This window comes from Neovison vison, chromosome 5, assembly GCF_020171115.1.
Source record: "Neovison vison isolate M4711 chromosome 5, ASM_NN_V1, whole genome shotgun sequence".
Classification (NCBI taxonomy): Eukaryota; Metazoa; Chordata; class Mammalia; order Carnivora; family Mustelidae; genus Neogale; species Neogale vison.
The window spans coordinates 30,976,024-31,001,831 of NC_058095.1; the positions used below are offsets into that span (position 1 = coordinate 30,976,024).

The 25,808-nt window shown below is 48.0% G+C and overlaps 2 protein-coding genes across 2 annotated transcripts in view; both read left to right on the forward strand.

The window, feature by feature from the left end:
• Positions 1-16,459, forward strand: part of PSMD11 (proteasome 26S subunit, non-ATPase 11) — a 28,841-nt gene extending 12,382 nt beyond the window's left edge. Inside the window, exons 4-14 of the mRNA XM_044248395.1 lie at positions 1,126-1,197; positions 1,567-1,624; positions 3,937-4,131; positions 8,279-8,423; positions 9,250-9,310; positions 11,483-11,545; positions 13,426-13,551; positions 14,010-14,045; positions 14,301-14,352; positions 14,639-14,781; positions 14,897-16,459. Of these exons, the coding sequence (XP_044104330.1) occupies positions 1,126-1,197; positions 1,567-1,624; positions 3,937-4,131; positions 8,279-8,423; positions 9,250-9,310; positions 11,483-11,545; positions 13,426-13,551; positions 14,010-14,045; positions 14,301-14,352; positions 14,639-14,781 (951 nt within the window). The 3' untranslated portion in view covers positions 14,897-16,459. The remainder of the gene's footprint in view (positions 1-1,125; positions 1,198-1,566; positions 1,625-3,936; positions 4,132-8,278; positions 8,424-9,249; positions 9,311-11,482; positions 11,546-13,425; positions 13,552-14,009; positions 14,046-14,300; positions 14,353-14,638; positions 14,782-14,896) is intronic.
• A 4,498-nt stretch (positions 16,460-20,957) lies between these two features.
• On the forward strand, positions 20,958-24,782 carry CDK5R1 (cyclin dependent kinase 5 regulatory subunit 1). Its single transcript, XM_044248396.1, has one exon. The coding sequence runs from the start codon at positions 20,988-20,990 to the stop codon at positions 21,909-21,911; it is 924 nt and encodes a 307-aa protein (XP_044104331.1). The 5' UTR covers positions 20,958-20,987; the 3' UTR covers positions 21,912-24,782.
• Positions 24,783-25,808: the final 1,026 nt, after the last annotated feature.

Sequence of the window (25,808 nt, forward strand, 5' to 3'; positions counted from 1 at the left end):
CTAATATGTTACAAATACCTGATGGCATGTAGACCATCTAGCATTGAACACTGCTTTAAATCAGTTACTTTGCATATTATCTCACTGCTTGGGTGGCAGATAGAACTGGGGATTCAAAGCACTTTATTTTTTTTATTATTCATTCATTTATGTTTTTAGGTAGGCTCTGCTCAAAACATTTAGTTTGAGTTAAGGGGCCCAAACTTACAATCCTGAGATCAAGAGTCTTATGTTCTATCAACTGAACCAGCCAGGTGCCCCCAAAGCAGTTTATTTTTATTTTATTATTTTTTTTTTTAAAGATTTTTTTTTTATTTATTTACTTGACAGACAGAGATCACAAGTAGGCAGAGAGGCAGGCAGAGAGAGAGAGGAGGAAGCAGGCTCCCTGCTGAGCAGAGAGCCTGATGTGGGACTCGATCCCAGGACCCTGAGATCATGACCTGAGCTGAAGGCAGAGGCTTAACCCACTGAGCCACCCAGGTGCCCCCCAAAGCAGTTTAAAATAAAGTCTTAAAGCCCTTTTAAATGTTAGGCTAATTGTAATTTCTTTTTATTCCCTTTAATACATGCTAAGTGTATCGTATTGTGGTGATCAATTGGTTAGCTACACTTAGTATCAGAAAGGGAAGAGCCAGCTGGGCCTTTTGAGTGTTACAGGCAACTGTTAGGAACAAGGCATTTGTGCTTAGGCTGAGAATTGCTACCTTTATTACCAATGGCTTCATATTAACACATCGCCATTACTATTTGCAGCTATTTAGGGAGAAATTTCTGCTTTGAAGATTTCTCAGCCATTGTAGAAATCTGTATTTTAAGGTATAGATGTTGAAAGTTATGGGTCCATCCTGGGAAGGTAGAAGAGGAATCTTGGAGAGGAAGCTCTTTTTCAAAAGAACACAATTCTTAAGTGCAACGATACTTTCTGTGTAAAATGCCGAGTTGGTTCTCCATTACGATATAACCATTACACAGTGAGATACTGTAGATTAAGGCATGTCCCCTGAGACATTAAGTAGAGCAACATGGATAATATATAGGAGGGAATTAAAGCTGTTCTCCAAAGCGAGGTTTTTGGGAAGAATGTGAGGACATAATATTGCATGTGTTGTCTCTTTGTTGCAGGTCGAGTTGTGTTTAGAGTGCATCGAATGGGCCAAATCAGAGAAACGAACTTTCTTACGCCAAGCTTTGGAGGTAATGTGCCTACATTAGTGCTGCTTTCAGGTCTCTAGGCATTAGATAAACTGTGAATGCAAGTAATACCATTCTGGTCAAAAGTATTTTCAGTAATTTTGTATTAGCCAGGCACCCAAAGATTATTGATAGTAGTTCCGCTCATGAGAATACTTGCTTGTGTGGCTCAGAGAAGTAAGCAGCAGCCCCGTAAACATCATAGTCAGTGACCATCATGGCAGATGGACTGTAGTGTTGCTTACGCTGGATTTGGTGCTCTCTCCAGAACTTGTATATTCAACAGTAAGAGTTCTGTGACTGTCAATCTTTGATTTCTTTCTTTGGCTTTTTTCTTTCTTTCTATCAGTCAATGCCTTTTCTCTTTCCTAGGCAAGACTGGTGTCTTTGTACTTTGATACCAAGAGGTACCAGGAAGCATTGCATTTGGGTAAGTAAGCTGGTAGAAAGTAATAAGGCATCTTAGCTGGCTAAATAAATGTATTCTGAACCTGGCCACTCTTAATGGTTACATATTAATAATATATGTTCTGCCTGCTTCTAAGGATTTAAAGTGGCTTTGCATTTACTGACTCTGTCCTGGAGAAATGCCATTTGCAAGTTTTAAGTAACTAACCAGAGTTAATCTGTCAAATTTAGAAAACCAAAGGGTCTAACTGCACGTGTTTTACTATTATGTTTATTATACTTGTTTATAATTACACTGAAACTCAAGAAATAAATTGGTACAAATGTATATGGAGGCTAGAGTGGGCTGACTAAAACCTTTCCCCTGTGTGGCCTTTGAACACCCTGTCATCTTTGCCTGCTGCTTTTTCTTTTTCTTTTTTTTAATTGGTAGATTTGGACTATTTTCCCCAAATGGAAGATCATGGCTTCTTATGATGATTAAATTGAAAAAATTGCCAATATTCACTTTTTATCTTGCAAAATGGCATTTCATTTGGTTCAAACAAATAGTAGCATTTTAAAAAAAGTTTTTTTGTTGTTGTTGTTTTATTTGCTTAATTAATCTGTACACCTAGTGTGAGGCTCGAATTCACAGTCCTGAAGTCAAGAGTCACATGCTTTTCAGACTGAGCCAGCCAGCCCCCCCATAACAGTTTTATTGAGATGTAATTCATAGACCATAAAATTCACCCTTTTAAAAATGTATGATCCCATGGTTTTTAGTATATTCATAGTTAGTTGTATATTCATCCCCATGATCTGATTTCAAAACGTTTTCATCACTCTGAAAAGGAAACCTTGTACCCATGTACCCATTAGTTATCATTCCCATTATTCCCTCCCCCTGTCAGGCAGCCACTAATCTGCCTCTATGGATATGCCTGTTCTGGACATTTCCTATAAATATATGAGTCATATAATATATGGTCTTTGTGATTGACATCTTTCACTTAGCATGTGTTCAAGGTTTATCCATGTTGTAGTGTGTATCACTACTGTATTTGTTTTTATTGCTGAATATCCATTGGGTGGGTATGCCACATTTTGTTTTAGCCATCTTTGTGGGGATGAAAGTGGTATCTCATTGTGGTTTTGATTTGCATTTCCCTAATAACTGGTGATGTTGAACATCTTTTTATGTGCTTTTTAGCCATTTGTATGTCTTTGGAAAAATGTTTACCCAATCCTTTGCTTATTTTTTAGTTGGATTGTTTGTGTTTTTATTGTTTATCCTGGATAAAAGTCCCTTACCAGATGCAAAAAAATTTGCAAATTTTTTTCCTCGATTTTAGGAATTGCTGTTTCACTTTCTGAGTAATGTCCTTTGAGGCATATTTTAATTTAAAATCCATTTATTTTTAATTATTATTTATTATTTAGAGCCTATTTTTAATTTATCTTTTCTTATAAATTAAAATTTTTTATTTTTAATTTAAATTTTATTTTTATTTTTAATTTAATTTAATTTTTGAGAGAGAATGCGTGCATGAGTGCAAGCAGGGGGTGGGCCAGTGGAGAGAGGGAGAGAGAGTATCCTAAGCAGACTCCATGCCCAGTGCAGAGCCTGATGCAGGGCTTGATCTCAGCAACCCTGATATCATGACCTGAACCAAAATCCAGAGTTGAATGCTTAACCAACAGAGCTGTTCAGGTGCCCATAAGTCCCATTTATTGTTTTTTTTATTGTTTATGCTTTTGGTATCATACCTAAGAAATCATTACCTAATCGCAGATCACAAAGATTTACTCCTGTGTTTTATGGGTTTAGCTCTTACATTCAGGTCTTTGATTTATTTTGAGTTAATTTTTATATATGATGCAAGTCTGTTTGAATTTGATTTTCTCATCTGAGATGGGAAGAAGGTATATTTGGAGAGCATTCACATGTCCAGAATTCTTTCTTCCTCCAACCTTAGTGGCTGCCATTTCGTATGTAGTTGTATGATTGCTAGACAGGAAGAGAATGAGATTGAGTGACTGACTGAACCAGATAACTAGTTTCGGCATGTTCTGGGTGGAGATTCTCATTGTATTCAAATCTTCGGAGGAAGCTTATAGGACTTTTGGCTCTAATATTGTCATTAGTATGCTGAAAACTTCAAAGAGATCTGTTTCTCTTTGGGAAGATAGCACATCAGTAAAAAAAAAAAAATTGAATGCTTGCAGATAGACCCCCTCTATGAGTTCAGGCAGTTTTCTTTATCCTGAGTGTTCTTGTGAGGGTGGGAGAGTGAGGTGTTACAGTATTAAGATTATGGCTAACAAAGAGATATGTATTTTTTCCTGCTCCAGGTTCTCAGCTGCTGCGGGAGTTGAAAAAGATGGATGACAAAGCCCTTTTGGTGGAAGTACAGCTTTTAGAAAGCAAAACATACCATGCCCTGAGCAACCTGCCGAAAGCCCGAGCTGCCTTAACTTCTGCTCGAACTACAGCAAATGCTATCTACTGCCCCCCTAAATTGCAGGCCACCTTGGATATGCAGTCAGGTAACACCCTAACTACTTGTGGGCTATTTTCCTAAAGTTCTTATTTTACGGTGGGAAGTGGCGGATGGGGATAGAGAATGTAGTTGGCTGATTCCGCTCAGGCTTCTCAGAGAAACTGAATTAGAAGGGTACTTCCTTCTATTAATTTGTTAACTGTCTAAAATATTCTAAGAACATGGTTACCTGTGGCTGGCCAGGCAGCCTGTTTGTTTGTTAGCTCCAAGATGCTCAACAGGTTTAAAACCTCCTTAACCTCCACCTGAGTCACTCATTAGGGGGAATGATTTCTCTCCAGGGTCAGACTAACCCAAGTCTTTTGTCACTTGGAGACCTTGGTAAAGCATGTTGGACTTTCCCAGAGGGCCTCAGATCAGGGCTAAGGAAGGCCTCCTTCACTACCCTGCATTTCACTTGAGTGTAGGGGATCCCTTTCTGAAGGAGGGTGTTAATATTGGGGCTCAAAGGTCATGGATTGGCAGTGGAATGCTTTTTCTCGTGGTCAGCAGCTTTTATTAGTCATAGTTTATCATCATTATGGAGGGAGCACTGGAATTGGAGGGAGAAGATGAGTGGAAGTCCTGGTGTTACCTCCCTGCAATCTTTTAGAATGCCTGCACTACCAGTGTATCCGGTATTATGAATAGCAAATGATTTATTTTGTCATACAGAGATTAAGAACAGGAGCGCTCCAAACCACCTTTCCTAGGTTGAAATTTTGGTTCTGTCAGTTTGATTCTGTCAAATTTTTAGTTTTGTGTGATTTAAGGCAAGTTACTTAATTTATTTTTAGTTCATCTGTAAAATGGTGATAATAATCATGCCTCCTCATAGGATTGTGGTGAGGATTGGGTGTGATGATGAATATGAAGCTCTTACTGCAGTACCTCACTTTGACCAGTATTGGTACTTTCTTTAAGCTGCTACTCTTTCATTATGCCTGTCCTTAAGGGATAACAGGTGAATTTGCATCAGATTTCGCAGAGGAAATAGAGGTCATGCTTACATTTCCTCTCCAGAATTTGTATCACAGCCAAATTTACTCTGTATGAAGAATGATTCTTTCCCCTGTCCTTTTGTTCCATTCTAAGTCTTCAGTCTTTCTTCTCTACTTGTATCTTCCTCTTAGTGCTTGAACTGCCCAGCTGCAAAAAGCACAGCCCTTCTCCTTTCTAAATTGCTGTCTTCTTTTCCTTTCAAGTTTCTTGAAAAAGTTGAAAAAGTATGTGTACTTTGGGGTCTCTTTTGACTCCTTGAAAGAAGTCAGTAACTCCCTAATAACCTCTGACTTTTAGGGGAAAGTCAACCCTATTGAACACTCCATAGGCTTCTTTGACATCACTCTTCCTCATTCTGCTCCCTTGACTGGGTATCTCTGGCCACACTTTGCTGTTTCCTCTTCCTTCTGACTTTTAAGTGTGGGTGTTCCTCAGTGTTGTTTTCTTAGTTTTGTTTTGTTTTTTTTTTTCCCTAGTTTTTTTTCCCCTTCCTGTTCTCTGTTTCCTATCTAAAATGCTGTACTCACCCATGACTTTAGCTGCTGCATGCCACTAGTGGTCTCTTTACCTAGATTTTTCGGTAGCTTTCTGTCTCCTAAATTCTAGATTCAGATTTCCAGCTACATAGTGGACGTACATACCTGAATGCTTCGTAAGTGTCTCAGCCTCAACATGTCAAAAAGCAAAATTATTATCTAATTCCTTCCTATACCTTTTTTCCTACTCAAGGTAATGGTATCATTGATTTGATAATTGCTCAAGCTATTATCTTTGGAGCAATTCTAACTCCTTTCTTCTCTTAATCCCTGTATCCACTCAGTTGTTAGATGAGGTGGGGTCTGTCTCTAAACCTATCCTTTCTTTTCCATCTCTGATCACTGCTGTGGTGAAGGCCTAGGCCACTGGAGCAATCTTCTGCTGATCTGATCTGACTGTCCCTGATCCCTTTTCCTGATCTACTTTTTTTTTAAACCTGGCCCCAAAGTCATTTTTCTCAAACACAAATCAGATCATGTAATCCCTCTGAAATTCTTCAGTGGTTCCCCATTATCCCCAGGCTACATTTTACTTTAACTTTTTACTTTAACGGGTATGCAGAAGGAAAGCATCTTTTCCTTTCCATTAGTCACCAAATGACTTCATGTGTTCTTGCTTTTGTGCCTTTCTGTATTTTGTCTTCTTTGCATGGAAATTCCCCTTCTCATCTATCCCCTTGGCAAACTCGCATGTATCCTTCCAGATCTAGTTCATGTCTCCTCTGTAAACCCTCTCTAGTGCCACCTTTTTCTTTGGACTTCCCCTCTCAAAGCTATATTCTTTTGTATATTGTGGTCCTAATCTTGTTTCTGTTTTGATGACCATCTTTCCCACTGTGAGACTAAGAGCTTCATGAGCACCTTTTATTCATATTTCCTCTGTAGTAACCATTTATCGGTGCCTGGCAGATTGTAGACATTCATTAATATCTGTGTTGAATGAGTGACAGTCTAGTTTTTTTTTTTTTTTTTTTAAATAATAAACCTCATATACTAGCCATGATGCTTGGACTCCTAATGTAGGCCCTATTTATTAATGTATTTGGGAAAGCAGTATACCAGTTCTTGGGCTTAGTTTACCTTTTTTTTTTTAACTAGTTTTACTGTGAATCTGGTCTATTCTCTTCCAGCTCTGGGCCAGGAGGGAAGGGAATGCGGATTTATCCCCTCTAGGTTAGTAGTGTTATTAGTTCAGTGGACATTCTTAAAGGAGCTCAAGTGAAGGGTGGAGTTTCTCTAGCTCTCTATAGGTAAGAACAGGAGAGAACAAGGGTCTGATTCCTTTAGCCTCAAAATGAGAGGCTTCTTGGGTAGAGTAAAAAGTACTGGAGTGTGGCATATACCATACGCAATAAATGGTATTAAGTCCCCAGATGGCGTGGAGTCACATAGCTGTGTGACAGGTGGGTTAAAAATGTGCTGATACATTGTCCCCTTGGGTCATGTGTAAGCAGTTTTATCCTTCTACTTCAAGTTGCTGAATACTTTGTCTTTGTACTTCAATGTGAAAAATGTTGGGAAGCACTGTGGTAAACAGTGGGGCTGAAGTCTGTAACCTCATAAGGGGCTGAAGCAGAGTTAGAACGGATATACACACTCGGAGGGCTTAGATGCCTCCCAAGCTAGGAGGAACTAAATTTCTTTTTGTTTAAGTTTTTTTTTTTTTTTTTTAAGATTTTATTTATTTATTTGACAGAGAGAGATCACAAGTAGGCAGAGGCAGGCAGAGAGAGTGGAGGGGGGGGAAGCAGGCTCCCTGCTGAGCAGAGAGCCCGATGCGGGGCTTGATCCCAGGACCCTGGGATCATGACTTGAGCTGAAGGCAGAGGCTTTAACCCACTGAGCCACCCAGGTGTCCTGGAACTAAATTTCTTGTTGGATAGCACAGGTTGGAAGTAATAGCAAGTTCAGTCAAAGTTAGCCTCATTGGAATCAACCCAACTTCTATATGGTTGAAGCTTGTTTAGATAAACTGTTCTATCTCAGCCTGAGGAAATACTGCTTAACCATGTCCAGTTAAATTAATTTCATGGATCTGGCATTATATGAAATCTATATATTGATTGTTCTAGGCAAGAGCACATCTATAAATGACAACTATCTGAAGCAGGAGTATAAGAAATTGGATTTTTTTTTTCTCTTTTGAGAGCTGCTCACATACAAAAATGTCAAGCTTAGAAAAGCTATCTTAAATGTTACTAAAACAGGTTATTTAGGCAGGCAGTCCAAGGATTGGTTCAACTTCCTGACATATGAGCGTGATGTCCTAAGGGTAACTGTGGCCTTTTCTAGTGGCTTCAAAAGATAGCAAAACCATAATAGTAATGAGAAGTATGGGGAAAGATGTTAGTGCATAGTTTTTAGGGTCCCTTTTAAGTAGGGTCTCTAACTTTTTTGGGATTTATATTGTCAAGATGACATTGAAACTGGGAGATTAAAGATCTCATTCTATCTTTACCACTAGCTGGCAGCGACTTCAGGCTGGTCCTTTAACCTTTCCTGACCTCATCACTATATAGGTGGCGTTGGGATAGATTTTGGAGGCTTTCCCCAGCTCTGATCTTCGATGGTTCTGTTATTTTATATCGTTTTTACTCCTATCTTTTCAATGTCCAGGTATTATCCATGCAGCAGAAGAGAAGGATTGGAAAACTGCATACTCCTATTTCTATGAGGCATTTGAGGGTTATGATTCCATCGATAGCCCAAAGGCCATCACATCTCTGAAGTACATGTTGCTGTGCAAAATCATGCTCAACACGTATGTGTCTGTTAACTTGGGGTTATGAGAACTCAGGTTCTTCACCTTGGTTTTCTGCCATGCAGACATAGCTTGCACAGGGAGTTTAGCTGGTTAGAAGCAGCAGCTGCCGCCTGTGGGACTGGTTGACATAAGAGTGGGAGGATTGAAGGTGTTCCCCAGAGCACTTTTGCTTGCTAGTTTTTGAGAACTGGGGAGACAGATGAGAGAAATCTCTTTTCCAGACTCATGGACTGTTCTCGTCACCCTGCAGTTATTCTGACCAGGGAGTTGCTGAGCATCAGACAGAGGGCCTGGAAATAGCTTACAGTCCAGCACTGGCCCCCTGGGCCATCCAGAATGGGGGTGCAGAATGGGGGAAGAAGTTGAGAGGTTTGAGAATGGGAGCAACAGCAAGTAGGACAGATCTTTTTATAAGGAGTTCTGGAGAATTTATCCACATTCGTTTGGGAATAAATGTGTGATATTGACTAGGACTTTTTGGATCTCTACATTACACAGGGATTGTGTTTTAACAAGACCTGTTGTCTGGGGATTTGACTTAACATCCTGCCTTTTGAATTTATTACTTTTGGTTTGTTCAGTGTGACTTTCTTTTTAATGCTGGAGTTTTTCTACTCTTCAGTGCTGAGCTTGGGCCTAGAGTAGTGAAAGCCTGGCTTCTGTGAGGTGAGAGACATAATGGGTTTTGGGGTGAGGCTTCTCATCTCCATGGGCAGTCTTCTCAGTGGAATTTTGAGATAAAGAAATTTGCCCGAACCTATACTTAGAAGCATAACATCCTGGAGCAATGACCAAGTCTGTCTTTTTTTTTTTTCTTTTCTAGCCCAGAAGATGTCCAGGCTTTGGTGAGCGGGAAGCTTGCACTTCGGTATGCGGGGAGGCAGGTAGGGAATACCTTGACTGCAGTTCTCATCACTACTTACTTGAAACCAGTACGTCATCAGTCATGATGCCTGGTGGGACCAGTGCTCTTCAAGTCTCCACTCCATATTCTCTGAGTGTCCCCCCACCCAATTCCCTCTGCCCCCCTTTTCCCGTAAGCCTATTCTGTGTATTTTCTATATTAAATCTTTGGCCTGGAGAGTCAGTTTGCGGTGCTCTTACAGATGTCAGATGGTTTAAGGGAGTTCTAGAACTGAACGGTAGCATTTGTATGAGTTAGGCTGCATTTAGCTTTGACCAAAAAAATTTATCTATCATGAGCCTGACTTAAAAACTTAACATGTGCAGAATATGAAGTGTTGGGTTCTCCAGGAGTTTGGAGGCTGTTAAGGTTTAGTGCACATGTGCTTTATAGGGAGGTCGAAGTGCTTGGTGCAGAAAATGGTTTTTGTTTTTGTTTTTTTAAGATTTTATTTGTTTATCTGAGAGAGAGTAAGAGTGGACCAGGGAGGGGTAGAAGACACAGACTCCCTGCTGAGCAGGGAGCCCAACATGGGACTCCATCCCAGGACCCTGAGATCATGACCCGAGCTGAAGGCAGGCACTTAACAACTGAGCCACCCAGGCACCCCAGAAACTGGGTTTTGAAAGCTCACCCAAGTGTTTCTAAGTATGTTTTCACTCAGGTCCTGAGTTTTGAGTGTGGTTCAAAAGACCTTTGATAGTCATTAGTCCCTTTTGTGCCTGAGTAGGTATGAGTATGACATGTGTAAAGATGGTCTCAGGTGGGCGCCTGGGTGGCTCAGTGGGTTAAGCCGCTGCCTTCGGCTCGGGTCATGATCTCGGGGTCCTGGGATCGAGTCCCGCATTGGGCTCTCTGCTCAGCGGGGAGCCTGCATCCTCCTCTCTCTCTCTGCCTGCCTCTCTGCCTACTTGTGCTCTCTGTCTGTCAAATAAATAAATAAAATCTTTAAAAAAAAAAAAAAAAAAGATGGTCTCAGGCTTCTGGACCATCTCTTCTTTGTACTTTGTCTGATTATTAGTAGTCAAGTAACAGTAATCTTTCTAGATTTCAAGTGCAGTTGTCTCTAAACAACGGACACATTAGCAATCTCATATCTTTGGAGGAATGGCCACAACAGATGGTTTCCTCCTTTTCTACGAGTGGCCCTAGTTTTGAGATCCTAGTTTTGACCACAGGAATAGTTGTTATTACTACAGTGAAGGACTCCCTGCCCTATTTAGAATTAGAGTTGAGGAAAACGGGCTAAGAGAGGTCAAGTGTCCAGGACAGGGTCAGGTAACTATTAAATGGGGGAGCCAGACTTTAAACTTGGGTTATCTGGCTCTTAGTTTTAGGCTTAACTCATTTGATATTTGTTCTGTCTGTGGGACAAATGCTGACACACAATACACTAATGATTAGTTTTGCACCATGTCAAAGTCTGTCATAAAACACACACTATCCTTATGTAAGTGCATAGGCTGGTACCAGAGGAGCTCCTTCTGGTCCTTTGTGCCTTGATGACAGCTTTTAAGCAGAAGTCAGGACAGACTCCCAGAAAGATCGTAGATTTCTTGCTGAGTAGAGACTTGATAGGTTGGTGATGTGCCTTTTATAATCAAGTTAGAAGGTGACCTCAGCCACTGATTGTACCTTCTTCTCTCTGTGGCATTTTAACATTGAGTGCAGTGTGTGGAATTTTGGTGGCTCAACCTTAATGAAAGTAGACCCTGGTTCAGGCTCTGTACTACACCTAGCCGAATAAGACTTGATGAAGCAGAGGTACGACCTGAGGCTATGGGCAGGAAAGAGTCTGTGGGCTTTGGGGGTAAGCAGCCTTGGAGGAGGGGGAAAGAGATCACAGGTCTCTGGTCATGGTTTCTTGAAGCTTGTCGTCTTTAGAGAATGCTATGTAAGGGCCTTTTTTTCCTTTTTAACTTTTTATTTCCTAGTATTTTTAAGTAATTTCAGATTTCAAAGGGAGACTGGTTGGGACACAGGGGTGGTGGTCTAGCTTCTCTTCCCCGGCCTCTGAAGAAGATCGGTGGTGAGGCAGGATCTTCTTGCAGCCAGAAGTTGTGTGGACATAGCATACTGCTTAGGACATTGATTGGATGGGATGTGAGTGTGCAGAATAGATCGCTGTCACTGTTTTTCTCTTTATTCTTAGACAGAAGCATTAAAATGTGTGGCTCAGGCTAGCAAGAACAGATCACTGGCAGATTTTGAAAAGGTAAGCATGGTATTGGGTTGGTAGGGAATGGGTGGAGGAGAGGGACATTTACATACTTAAAAAAACCTTTTATTTGTAAATAATTATAGTTTCACAAGAATTTTCAAAGATAGTACACAGTGATTCTGTGTACCCTTCACCCAGTTTTCTCCAATGGTTACATCTTAATTATAGTACATTATCAAAACCTGGAAATAAGCACTTTCGTACAGTGAAGCTTGTTGAGTTGTAATACCTCATTTATATATAGTACCTTTCAGTTTCAAAAAGCTCTTTCATCGGAGGTGCCTGGGTGGCTCAGTCAGTAAGCATCTGACAGGATCTTGGGGTCTTGGGAACGAGCCCCACGTTGGGGATTCTGCTTCACTTTCTGCCTCTCCCTTTGCCCCTCCCCCTTTTCATGTGTGCGCTTTCTCAAATAAATAAATTTTTGAAAAAAGTGTTCTTTCATCCTTTTCACTTTGATTTTTCACAACATACTTCTTCTCTGCATTTTATGGTTGAGGGAGCTGGGGTTCAGTGAAGGTGCCTGAAGCCCCACAGCTCACATGTCAGGGATCGACGCCAGGCCTGGCACTTGTTCTTTGGGTTATGGTTGTAGGGTTTCCTTCAGCTCCAGAAATACCAGCTCTCCTTCTCTGGGGGCAAAAGAGAAGTCTTGATATGTGCAAATGGACCAGAAGACACCTCCTGTAAGGTTGACATTCCAGGCTTGCTTTGCCTCCTGTGACTTTTATTCATTGTTAGCAAAAGTTTGAAAAGGGAGAAAAACATACCTAAGCAGTAGAGTGAGACTTATATATATTCTCTGCTGAGTCTCTCTTCTCTTAATCTGGGTAAAGTGGCCAGTTTAATTAAAAACAAACGTAGATCTAGGAAGAAAACTTTGTGCAGACAGAGGTTAGACCATTTGACTCTGGCTCTCTCCAAGATTCATTGTCTTGGTTGAGCTTTCTTGCCAATTTCACTTCCTTACTTGGCATGCTTTGCTTGCTTCTCTTAACCCCTTATAGCACAGTTGGCATGGGGCTGGATGTTGAGACCATTCCTCAAAGTAAATAAATTACATACATGAATAAACAAAATAGACTAGATCATTTTATCCTGAAGTTTGGGATATCTGATGGGACACTTCTGTTACTAGGGGTTACCTGGGGTATGGGTCTGGGAAACAGGACGACAAAACAAAATTAGGTGTTTTGCTTTCTGTTAAGTGCAGAACTGTATGCTGATGTGCTTGTAAAACTCCACGAGCCACTTGTGGGATTCAGTATTTCCCATTATTTTTTTACTTCTTCTTCTTATTTTTTTTTTTTTTTGAGAGAGTGGGTGTGCAAGCTTGCATGTACAGAGGGGGAAGGGCAGAGGGAGAGAGAATCTTAAGTAGACTTCATGCCCAGCTCGACATGGGGCTCAATCTCAACATCCCTGAGATCATGACCTGAGCAGAAATCAAGGGTCAGATACTTAACTAACTGAGCCACCCAGGAACCCCAAGTATTTCCCATTATTTAACCTCAGAATTCTTTTGGAGACCCCATTTGCTCTGTGGGATACCTGTGGAGAACTGCTCTTGTAGTGGATTTGGCTTTCAGGCTGAGCAGTTCGTGGGGCTTATACGGTTTGAGCTGTCAACACAAGGCTTTCCTTCAGAAAGGTGGTGCCTAGAGAGGGCTCCATCTTTTAGTTCCTAATGGTTCTTTTCTTCTCCCTTATAGCATAGCTGTAAGGCTATGTTTTAGCTCTTCTTTCATCTCAAATTCTCTAGAACTTGAGTTGTTCATGTATTTCCGAGGTCCAGCACACTATTTAGGAAGCCAGGAGTGGCGTGGCTTCAGGGGCTTCTCTGTGCCAGTGTCTGTGACCGTCTTTCTTGGCAGGCCCTGACAGATTATCGGGCAGAGCTCCGGGATGACCCAATCATCAGTACACACTTGGCCAAGTTGTATGATAACTTACTGGAACAGAATCTGATCCGAGTCATTGAGCCTTTTTCCCGAGTTCAGGTAAGGACCCGCGTGGGGACTCTAGTTCTCTGGCTAGGCATCCTCTCTAGTCCCCTCGCTTGCCACACCAATGCAGAACAGGAACTTGCTTCCAAGACACTCTCTGGTGGGCGAGAGGCTTGGGCTTTTTTTGACACAGGAACAAGAGTTGTGAGAGTGCCATGGGGTGGAGGCTGGTGAGATTGCCTCTGCTTGTCCCGAGTGCGGGCCCCTCCTTGCCTCTGTGGTCACCGTGCATGGGGTAGACGCTGTGTAGGGGGGGTGTGGGCCAGGAGTGTGTATGGTCTGTGATGAGAGACAGGCAGACGGACAGAGCACGAGAGGCCTGAACAAGACCCAGGAGAGTTTGCTCCTGGGGAGACACACTCCGCAGACACAGCCGTCGCACCCCCACCCTGCCCCCAGGTTAGAGGAGGAAGTAGGACTCTCAGTGTCGCTGTCTCTGCCTTTTCTTATAGATTGAACACATATCTAGCCTCATCAAACTCTCCAAGGTAAGGAGTCCTGAGCTTGTCTTGGGGGTGGGGATGGGGTAGGGGGCATGTGGAGGCGGTTAGCATTTCCACTCTATGGGCCTTGCTGGAAAGTCCTCAACTTCAGTGTGGAATGGGGACTGTGAGCTCAGAGCTCGAGTTAACATGGTTGCTGTTTTGTTTACGATCCTTTTGCCCTTTTATACAGAACTTTCTTGTCAGTGTGATCTTTGACTAGTGGATACCCGTCCCTTTAATCATGTGCTTTGATTTTAGGCCGACGTGGAAAGGAAATTGTCACAGATGATTCTTGACAAGAAATTTCATGGTGAGTAACAGTGGTGAAGCCGGTTGACGCACGAAGCTCTTTTTCATCTCGAAAGGATATGTTCCATTTGTTTCACCTGGTGGCTCCCTGGGACCCTGGGCCCTCCTCTCTCCCTGTGAGGAGATGAGGAGACTGCATAATAAACATGCGCAGACGGCACATGAAGATGACTTCTGGTTCTCCTTTCTGGAGAAAGGGAGGCAGCTAGGGAGTGAGTGGGCGGTTGCTCAGGTGCCTTTGTGTCTAATCCCCTCTTTTACCTGGGTTGCCCTTGTGTTTCCTGCAGGGATCTTGGACCAGGGGGAGGGTGTCTTGATTATTTTCGATGAACCCCCAGTAGATAAAACTTATGAAGCTGCTCTGGAAACAATTCAGAACATGAGTAAAGTAGTGGATTCCCTCTACAACAAAGCCAAGAAGCTGACATAGGTGAGTGCTGGCTCCGGACCGGGACCGGGCAGCGCGTCTTCCGCCTGTTGAGACCGAAAGCCTCCGGGCGGCCTCGAAGCTTCCCCGATTGACACTGCTCTGTCTTCTCTTGCAGAGTTGGATCCGTAGCGGTCCTTTGGAGAGTGTGTGTGGCGGGAGAGTGAAACCTTTGGGGAAAATGCTAGGAGATTCTTTTTTCTTTTTGTTCTACTTTTCGCTCGGAAAGTTTTTAAATCCTCATTTGGTGCATCTGTATTCCAGCCAATAGGTGTGCCAGTTTTCATGTAATCTTTACTGGCCCAACTTGGGAGTGGGGAAATTGCTTAAAAAAAAAAGAAAAAGAAAAAAAAAAAGGTTATTCTAAATAAAAGGAAAAAGGCTTACACTACCTAAAGCTGTGCTCTCTGCCTCCTGGGAGAGGGCCGCAAAGCCAGGTGCCCCGCCAACCACTGGGGCTCCCGACCCACCTGCTGGGCGCCACCTCTCCTCCTCTTCAGAATTGGGTGTTTGCCTGACCATCAAAGCAACGACTTTTTATTCTGTTTGTACTGAACCAAAACAAACAACTGTGTATAGACTGCTCTTTTCTTTTTTATTTGAAACGAGGCATTTTGGTGTTCTTTCCCCTGCCACATGGCCTGTCACCCGCCCTTCCCCCCCGACAACGGCTCCAGTAGACTGGCCAGAGGGCCCGCCGCTGCCGCCACCGCCGCTGCACCTGCACGGCTCCGCGCCGACCTGTGGAGGAATGGGGACGAGGCCAGGAGCTAGTGTCCACCAGGGCCACATGGGAGCAGTGTGGGCCCTCAGGGGGCCTGCTGTGCATGTGGCTCTTTTTAACACAGTAAACTAGATTAGACGTCAGTGTTTTAATTGCCCTTCTCCTCCGCTCTTCTCTCTGTCCTTTCTCTTTCCCCTCTCGACCAGGAGACCATCCCATGTCTCTCTTCCTCCCTCCTTCCCCTCCAGGGGAGTCAGGCTGTCTGAAATCCATCAGCTTCTCTCCCTGTCCCACTCCTCCTCCTGCTGTCAGATGGATTTAGTCTTTTTTTAAACAAGTGAACGTTGGAAATGAGACTGTGGGGTGTGGGTTTTTCTTTCTTTCTTTCTTTCTTTTTTTTAAAACCTTCGTTGTTGGGTTTTCGAGCAACCTCATGTCCCCCTCCCAGGGAGCTGCTTTATTTACCTCTTAGAAACTGACCGGCTGGGAGGTCGAGCATTGTATTTCAGCATGCTTTGTTTTATGGTAAGATCGCGTAGTGAGGCTTTCGTGCCATTTGGGCCGGTAAGCTTCTGCACCTCTGTCGTGCCCAGCTATATTCCCTCCTCCTCTCATCCGTCTTCTCTTTAACTCCTCCCCTCATGCCTCCTCCTGCTGGCCTCCTTTTCTCTTTCTTTCCCTTTCTCAGATTATCCTTCCAGGTTTTCGTAATAAATTTATATTTTGTAAAAGGATTTTGTTGTACCAGGTTTTGCATCCTCACTGAATCTGACTGGCTTTTACTTTCCTCTCCAAAATCAGGTTTTTGTTCTCAGCATCTCTCCCCATCATGTCCAGTCACTGTTTTGGTTTTGGCACCATCAATATCAAATGTACAAACGGTTCTTGCTAACCAACACCAGGTATATCTGATGTTCAGATGAGTTCCAATAAAAACAATTTTTTTTTTTTCAAAAAGTGTCCTTTCTTGAGTGCTGGAGGGCTTCTGATCAAGTCTGCACAGCTCTGTAGCCTTCTAGACCCGCCAAAGCTCTGGTACCTCATTTGCTTTGTGGGAGACCTTTAGATTTGGGGTAAAGTGGAGGGCTTTGGGTAAGAAAGGTGGTCAGTGAGGTCTGAAATGGGAAGCGGTGTGCAGGGATCCTTCTGGTTTTCCAGGGCAACAGAGTCCAGTGAGGACAGGGGGTTTGGGCTGGAAGAGCCTCTGCTGCTTCCTTGGAAGGCAGTTGTGCTATGAAGGTTCTGTGAGGTCATACCAGTGCAGGTGCCTGGAGAGTCCTTTTAGTTGTGGTTTTGTTTTTAGTTGAAATCTTCAAAAGCAGTGATTTTCATACTGCCCCTCAGACCCTGGCAGCGGTTTGAGGGGCTCTGAGGCCAAGGGGGCAGGGGGAGCGCTCACTGCCAGCTCCACTCCAGTCCCAACCACTTTGTTACTCTGTTTCAGTTCTGTGGAGTCTATGTATAGTTTCACTTGCAGGAAGAATTTTGCTTTTTGCTGACCCTGCAGATCCGAGGCTCAGTTGGCAGCAGCCCTTCCTCTGCTCCCTTTGTGGGTCTGACGATCTCTAGACCTGCGCTGTCCACTGTGCAGCCACTGGCCACACGTGGCTGTGGAGCCTTCGACATGGGGCTAGTTCCAAGTGTGATGCATTGCAAATGTAAACAAACCAGACTTTGAAGACAGTATGAAAAAAATGTAAAATAGCTCAACTTTTTTATATATATGTTGAAATATTTTGAGCATAATGGGTTAAATAAAATATATTATTAAAATCCACCTGTTTCTTCCTTTTTTTAAAAAAAATGTGGTTATTCGAAAATACTCAAAATACCTGTGTGGCTTGCATTTGTGGCTCACGTTATATTTTTCTGGACAGTGCTGCTCTAGACCTCCAGGGCTGCTTTCCCTCCCTGGCCTCAAGCTGGGGCTGGGCACAGTTGAGTGAGCCTGGTGGCCCGTAGGCTGGCCTGGGCCTGGCTTCCTCACCCAGGGACCCTTCCTGGAACCAGCCCTCAGGGTGCCAAGGGTTTCTTGTGTGCTAATGAGACCACACTGGTGTTGGGCGCTGCGGCTGAGGCACTCAGCGCTGGAGCACGGCTGCATGCTCATTACATAACCTGTGCTGCCCAGAAGGACCGCTAGATGCTGCTCTGTGATCCCTGAAGGAACAAGGCATGGCTTCCTCAGAAGCCAGGGCTTAGCCCTGCTTTATTTGGAGCCCTTCTGGAAGGTAGGCGGCTGAGGCCTTGTCTTCTTTTTCTCAGGGTGGCGTGGGGATGAGGCCATGCAGAGGACAGGGATTCTCTGGTGACACCTTGGAATACCAGCCCAACAATGCGGATGAACAAGCAGGCTGGCCCTTCTGGCAGCTAGAGATAGGCTATAGGATGAATAGGGCTGATTGATGGTGAGGTTTGGAGCTCTTACCTACAGTTCTCTGAAGAGGACTGGGAAGAAAACCTCTTCATTCAGCAGGGTCTGCATTCTGGGCCTTGATTCTGCCGTTTCTGGCAGAATCTTCCTTGCCTTGCAATTGGAGCTGTGATGGGAGCTTGGGGGTGGTGGTGATGGTGAGTGCCTTCAAACAGTGGGCACAGCAGGGGGGTGGACAGGCCTTCCAGACAACCCCTTTCCTCAGTCAAAATAGCAAGTGGGCTGGCAGTGCACATTTTGTTCGTGCTGTGCTGCAGACATGGCTTTGCCTTTGACAAGTGTGACGAGGTTGAGGTAGTAATGCAAAGAGCTCTTCTTGAAGGTGCTTGGAAAGGCTGGGTGGACGACAGCAAGAGAGGATACCAGAGTGGCCAGACTGGAAAAGGGCCAGGCAAGGGCCTGCTGCTTTGGTTTGGAAAATGAAGTGGGGTAAAGTGGACCTTGGTACAGCCTGCCATGAATTGGAATAGCTAGAACTGAAATTTGTAGGTACAGGTAACAGGGTGATCTAAGGCGAGGCTTACAGACTTCGATATCTAGGCGTATTTTGTGAAGTGGAAAGCATTTAACCTCTGCTCAGCACCAGAATCTGAAGGGTACCTTGAGAGGCAGTGTGGACAAAGGCCTACTTGGCAGCTGGGCCTCTCCACCAGGGGCTGGAGGGAAAAAGGCTTTGCCTTGGAGACAGAGTCATTGGGCCAGGGGACCTAGAGTAGATTACTTCTTCAAACTCCTTACTCTCCTTCCTGTAGGGAAGGAGACAAGTTGAGGTTCCCTGCATCTCAAGAGCAGGAAGAGGCTGCACACGGGGAGGGAAGAGCCCATTGAGCTAAGGGTTAGTTTGCGTCTGAGTTAAGATTCGTGGATGTTTCAGAAGTAGCCCTCTGGGTACGCAATAATGTCCATATTTTCCATTATATGGTCACCAAAGTCGTTAAAGCTTTCAATTGCCACTGTTGACAAATTGCTGGGTAGTACATATACACATTCTAACACTTTCTGACTCGATAGCAGCATTGTTTTGTCTAGGGCCGTACAGAGGCAGCACTGGCAGAGCTGGCCCAGGTTGACAGCCTCGTGGACTGGAGTGGCTTGGAGTCTGGGAATTGGTAGTTAATCTGGATTACCACTTACTTATCTTTTGATCTAGAGGCGATAAACTGGATGAAGATAGGTTTGACTCTTCTGGGTCTCCTGTTTGTGCATAAATCTAAATCAGTTTCCAGAATCAAACTAAAAGATAAACAAATGAATGGCTCTTGTGAAGGATCTGAATTCTTGTCTTTGAGAGGAACTGTTCTTACTGGAATAAGAATTTTACAATGACTGGCACCACATCTACAAATGATAACGTGGTTAGCATGAAAACCATCAAAATCAGAGGATCAAAGGGTTGGAAAAGCAGTGGCTTCAGTTTTACTGTAACTGGTAGGAGGGCCACTGGAAATGTCGAGGTCACGTTTGTGAAGGATTGGCCCATCTCTGGGGCAGTGGCCCACCCCGGGGGGCCTTAGAGCCCCGTCCCAGGTGGGTGGGGGAAAGCCAGTCGCTGTTACCTGGTCCAGCCCAGAACTGCCTACGCCTCTCTGGCCTGGATTTCTATTTACCCGGGCTCCTGCCCTTTACCTGAAGTGCGGGAATACAGGCCCCCGGAGGGGGAGACATGAAAGTCGATGGGGCAGTCCATCAGGATGTGAGTGGCTTCCGCAAAGGCTTCGCCTCCCCGGGTTCGGGGCCTTCCTCCTGGAGCTTCCAGGCTTCTTTCCCGGGGCATGAGGATGTTAATGGAAAAAGAGATCTCGGGGCCCCAGCCGGCCTTCGTGGATGGCTTCTGCCGCGGCAGCCTCAGCCCGAGCGGGCTGCGCGTCGCCAGGGCGGGGACGCGGCGGAGAGCGCCCCCGCTGTCGGCGGCTGCGGGCGCCGCGGCGGGAACAAAGGCAGCACGTGTCTGGGCGGGGCGGCGGGCGGGATCGGCCCTCGGCCCCGCCCCCGGCGCACCCCCTCCCGTCCCCCGCCCGGCCAGAGCTCGGCAGCGCGGGGTGCCGGGGACTCTCACGCGGCCGGGCGGCTGCTGGCGCGGCGGCGCAGAGCGGGCGGCGAGCGGTGCGGGAGGGGCGGCCCCGAGAGGCGGGGCGGGGCCGGTGCCGCGAGTACCCGCCGCCACCGCCCGAGTCCGGGTCCCAGATGGGGTGCGGCGAGTAGAGGCGCTCGGGCTTGCGGCCGCATCCCTGCCCGCACCGTGCGCGGGGGCTGGCGCTGAGGACCGCAGCGGCCCGGTTCCCAGGCCGGAGCAGGCCAGCCCGGGCCTGCGCCTGGGCCGCGTGCGCGCGCGCGCGTCCCCGACAGGGAGGCCTCTGAGGTGCGCGCCGGGGCGGGAGCGGGAACGGGAGCGCGGCGGCGGCGAAGGCGGCCGGCGGGGGGCGGGGCCGCGGCGCCTGCAGAACCTTGGACAGAAGCTCCGGAGCCGCCGCCGCCGCCGCCGACGACGAGCGCGAGCCCCGCCGAGCCCTGCCGAGCGCCGGGACCGCGGGCCCGAGCCGCGGCGCGCATTGCGGAGGGAGGGCGCGGAGCGCAGGAGTCGCCGCCGCCTGCCGGGTAAGCCTGCGCCTCGGAGCCGCCAGCTGCCCCCGAGGAGCCGCGGCCGGGGTCGGGGCCGCGCGCGGTGTCGAGGCTGGGGTCTCCCCCACCCCTCCCCCCGGCCACTTCCGACGGCGCCCGGGCCCCTCCCGCGGCTGTTCGGACCGCAGCGGCCGCGGCAGGCGGGCGGGGGGTGCCGCAGTGGAGGCGGCCGGGCTGCGGCGCGGGGGCGCGGGGCCGGGGCCAAGTCCGCGGGGGCCGCGTTGGCCCGGGTGGGGGAGCGCGGCGCCGAGCCCCGCCTGGTGCTGAGAACCATCTTGTTTTCCACGCAGATCCGAAGGGGCAGCACGCGCCCCCGGGAGCGCCCCCGACTCCTGCCCGGGGCCGCCGCGGGCTCGCTGAGCTGTTCTCTCCCTCCGTCCGGCAGGCTGGGCGCGCAGGGGCGCGGGCCCCCGCCCGGCGCTCAGCGGCACCATGGGCACGGTGCTGTCCCTGTCCCCCAGCTACCGAAAGGCCACGTTGTTTGAGGATGGCGCGGCCACGGTGGGCCACTACACGGCCGTGCAGAACAGCAAGAACGCCAAGGACAAGAACCTGAAGCGGCACTCCATCATCTCTGTGCTGCCGTGGAAGAGGATCGTGGCCGTGTCGGCCAAGAAGAAGAACTCCAAGAAGGTGCAGCCGAACAGCAGCTACCAGAACAACATCACGCACCTCAACAATGAGAATCTGAAGAAGTCGCTGTCGTGCGCCAACCTGTCCACGTTCGCCCAGCCCCCACCGGCCCAGCCGCCCGCACCCGCTGCCGGCCAGCTCTCGGGCTCCCAGAGCGGGGTCTCCTCCTCCGTCAAGAAGGCCCCGCACCCTGCCCTCACCTCCACAGGGACGCCCAAACGTGTCATCGTCCAGGCGTCCACGAGCGAGCTGCTGCGCTGCCTGGGCGAGTTTCTGTGCCGCCGGTGCTACCGCCTAAAGCACCTGTCCCCCACGGACCCTGTGCTCTGGCTGCGCAGCGTGGACCGCTCGCTGCTCCTGCAGGGCTGGCAGGACCAGGGCTTCATCACGCCCGCCAACGTGGTCTTCCTCTACATGCTGTGCAGGGATGTCATCTCCTCCGAGGTGGGCTCGGACCACGAGCTCCAGGCCATCCTGCTGACCTGCCTGTACCTCTCCTACTCTTACATGGGCAACGAGATTTCCTACCCGCTCAAGCCCTTCCTGGTGGAGAGCTGCAAGGAGGCCTTTTGGGACCGCTGCCTCTCCGTCATCAACCTCATGAGCTCCAAGATGCTGCAGATCAACGCTGACCCGCACTACTTCACGCAGGTGTTCTCCGACCTGAAGAACGAGAGTGGTCAGGAGGACAAGAAACGGCTCCTCCTTGGGCTTGATCGGTGAGCCCCGTGGTCCGCATCATGGCTCAAGGATTCCATTCATTTTTTAAAAATTTATTATTAAGCAAATCAGATTTTGTGTACAGTATGTGTCTAGCAAAGCCACCGAGGGCCTCTCCCTTCCCATCGTCTCTCCTTGGGGTTTTCTTCAGCCCTGCCTAGAACTCTGGGCTCTTTTGAACTCCCAAACCTTGTGCAAAACCCAGAAGATGTTTTCAGAGCCACCCGGGCTGCTGACCTCTCAGCTCTGGGGAATTCAAAGGACTGAGCTGCCTCTGCGGCCTGTGCTTTTGCCGGACTGGGACAGGTGAGGCTGCCCGCTGCTGCTCCTGGCACGGGAGCCGGAGAGGGGCCTCTGGCCAGTTGGCCCAGGGAGCAGTTGGCGTTCCCAGTTGGAGGTCCTTTCCTTGCTCTTGCTTTGGGTCATCCATTCTCCCAGAGGCCTGTGGAGCTGGCCATCCCGACCGAGCCCCGAGTAGGGTTGGGAGGCAAGGAGCCACCCCCCGGGGACAACTCTTCAGTCGAGGAGAAGCTTGGCCTGGTACAAAGATTGGGGCCTGTTGTTTGACCATGCGCCACCCTGGTTTGCTCTTTTTTCTTTTTTAGGGAGGAGGGCTTTCCTTTAGTGAAGACATGGACCTTACTCCCTAGTCCCTTTAGCCCCTGCTCCCAGCCGTGTTGACAGTGTTGGGTTAATGAGCTGGTTTGATTCATTAAGGTCTTCGATTTTGGGTCCCAGCTACAGGGGTGGGGTGCAGCTAGGGACAACTCCTTTCCTGGGTGAGTCTTTTCATTTGACTAATGCAGCTTACTCACCCTGTGGTGATGGCCAGGGCAACTGCAGGTGCCCTTTACCAACAGCCTGCCTTCTGGGCGGGTGGGGTTGTCATGCCTGAGACCAGCCAGCGCCCACCGAAGGGCTAAGGCTTCTTGCTGGTGCATGACATTCATTCCGCAGAGTTGGGGTTGGGGGGGGTGATGTCAGGGATCAGGGCGATGTGGTCATGACGTACCCCTTGTCCCTACCCTTGTTCATTTCAAGCTGTTTCCAAACAGTTCAGTTTCTTCTGAAGACGAAGCCTTGCTCTGCAAGGCCCCATGAGACCACTGGATCTTGGGAGACAATTCCAAGACGGGCGTAGCGCTCCTGATTGCTTTGGAAGCCTGCTGAACCTGTACCTGATCATTTGCAGCTGCTGGTTTGGGTTTCCACCTTACCCTAGTGGCTGTGAAAACACACCAGGTGTACTTAATCAATTTCCTTTCTAACTCTCCCAGATTGATGGCTTGGGACTTGGGAGAGGATTGGGAGAAGGAAGCGAACCTTCCTCGGTGGCCCATCACTCCAGCTTTGGGGAACAAAGACCAACGTGAAGGCGCTCTGGGGAGTCCTTGCTTCCAGTCCCCATGTACCCCACCCCCTCTCGGGGAGTGCTGGGATAGGGGGCTGGGGGCAGGCAGAGGGGCCTTTGCCCTAGGATTAGGTTCCAGGTGGATGGATGCTGACTTTAGCTGGAGCACTACTGAAATTCACCCGAACAAGAGAAAGCTGTGAAACCCGGAGGTCCCAGTTTAAAAGAGGCCTGGAGGCGAGCTGCCGGCCCTGGGTGTTCCCGGATAAGAGGGGGAGGGCCCACCCGGGCTGGGATCGAGTTTGCCCCAGCTAGCCTCAGGCCCACGCTGAGCCTGAGCCTTTCCCAGGACTGCCAGATAATCCCGTGTGGAGCTGGAAGGAACCTGCTGGAAGGATCCTGCGGCTGCTGGCACGGACTTCTCAACGCCACCGCTTATTCTCCTCTCGGTCGGAGTTGTCACACAGCCTGTCTGTGCAGATCCCGCCGCCGCGTGTGACCCGAGGTAGGAGGCCCCGTGGGGGCAGCAGGCCCTGGCGGCCTGGAAGAGGGAGGTTCGGGAGCCCAGTCTCCAGAGGAGGGGCGCGCGTCTGTAGTCACTCTTTTCTCGGCGGCGGCCGAACTTGGCCTGAGACTGTGTGCATCGGTTGCGTCCCCAGGATTCCGGTTTTGTGTGTTTCCTTCTCTTTCTCCGTATTTATTTTTTTATTTCTCGGAGGAGGTGCAAATTTCAGGAGTGGCTGGGGGACCAAGGCAGCCAGTCTCTGGCTACTCCCCCCACCCCATCCCGTGTGAAGCCTGCGCCGTCCTCCTCCGCGCCCTCGTGCTGGGCAGTCCTGGGGTGCAGGGGCCGCTGGACTCTGTGCAGGCAGTGAACCCATTTGACATGCTGCTATGAAGACTACTTTTAGAACAACAATTAAAAAAAAAAAAAAACTAACCTACGGAAAAGAAACAAACAAACCCTTTATTCTTTCATTGTTGCTTTGACAGTGATCTCGTGCATGCGAACCAGGAGCATTTTTGTGTCTTAAGAAAAATAATCTTAGAACAGATGGCCGTGAAAGTTACACCCGTGCGCAGTCACAGGAATAATAGTTCAGGATTTGGTTTTTCTCTTTTTCTTGTAAACCTGAAGGGTTGCTATCTTCTTTCCATGCAGTTCTTAGAATTTAGTTTTGTTCCAGCAGTTGTTAAACTTGCAATGAGAAGAAAATGTGCCATTTTTCCCCCCACTCAGAATTATTCATCGCTGTATATTTGAAACTGCTAATTACACGTGCGGTGTATGTTGGTTCTTAGTGCAATTCGTTCTGTAGTTATTCTTTGACCAAACCGTGGGTATTGTTAATATTAATTTATATTTGTCTCATTTTGTATGTATGTGTAGTGTGTTTGTAAGTATGTGTGGTTTATAATCTGACAAGGTCATGAAGCTCAGTTTGGCTGTAATTTAATTCCCTCTCCCTTATTTTTATTTATTTTTGTACTGTGCTGATTAAATAAAATGCACTGACCATCCATTCCGTAGGCCTCTTGTCATTCACGAGCAGGTTGAGGGCCCCTTTTATAAATGATTCCCTTGCACTGGGAACATAATTGGATTTGTATCATGGGGAGGGGCTGGGTGATAGGGGGAGGGCAGGGCTCAGGGAGAGGGCTTAACTGGTGCGTTCAAGTTAAGGTGATTAAGAGAGAAGTGCAGGTTAAGTCAACTAGGGCTTAGCTGGGCCAAGGGCGGGTGGCAGGTGTTGCTCCCCCGAGGTACCCTGGGCTTGGCTTGGCAGAGCTGGGTGACTGGGACCTGTGGTCCGGGGGTGAGGATTGGGCCCAGGCTTGGCCCCGTGAGGGCTGGTGTCAGGACTCCTGCAGGGTAACCAGGTCTCGGCTCCCTTCGGGGAGCTTGGCCCTGAGGCTGTTGCCCACGTATCCCTGGCCTGGCTCTCTGTTCAGCACCCACGGCCCAGAGGCTTCCTCTCTGGCCGGTGGCTGCCGAGTTGTGCCCACGTGGCTCAGACCTGCCACTTTAGCTGGGTGCAGGTTTCCAAGAGTGAGGAATCCAGCCCTGCGGCTCCCAGCCCACGATTGTGGCAAGAGTGAGGCCCCCTACTGGCGGTACTGCCAGCGGTCCTGGCCCCCTGCTGCCCCCAAGCCCAAGCTTCAGGGTTTTGGGCATCGTGAACTTGAGCCTACCCAGGGCCTGCACCCTGTGGTCCCGCGGTGCCCTTGGACGCCAGGAAGGCATTTCCACCCAGCTTGCCCTGCGGGAGCCACCTACTTTGTGACGGGGGCCACCGGTTCTTCTCCGGGCCTTTCCCTCTGTCTGAGTCACAGAAGCACGTTCTTTGCCACCAAGGACAGTGAGCGAGCGGGGAGCTGGGGGCTGGGGAGGCTCTGCCCTCTCCGAGGGGCCTTGCTGACCTGCCCCCACCCAGAGAGGTTTGGATTCCTCCCACTCCTTCGCCTGCCACCCCCCTTGTCCCCAGCCAGCCCTCCCAGGGAGAGGCCTGCAGCAGCTGTAGGCTTCCGAGCTCTTCCTTCGCTGACTT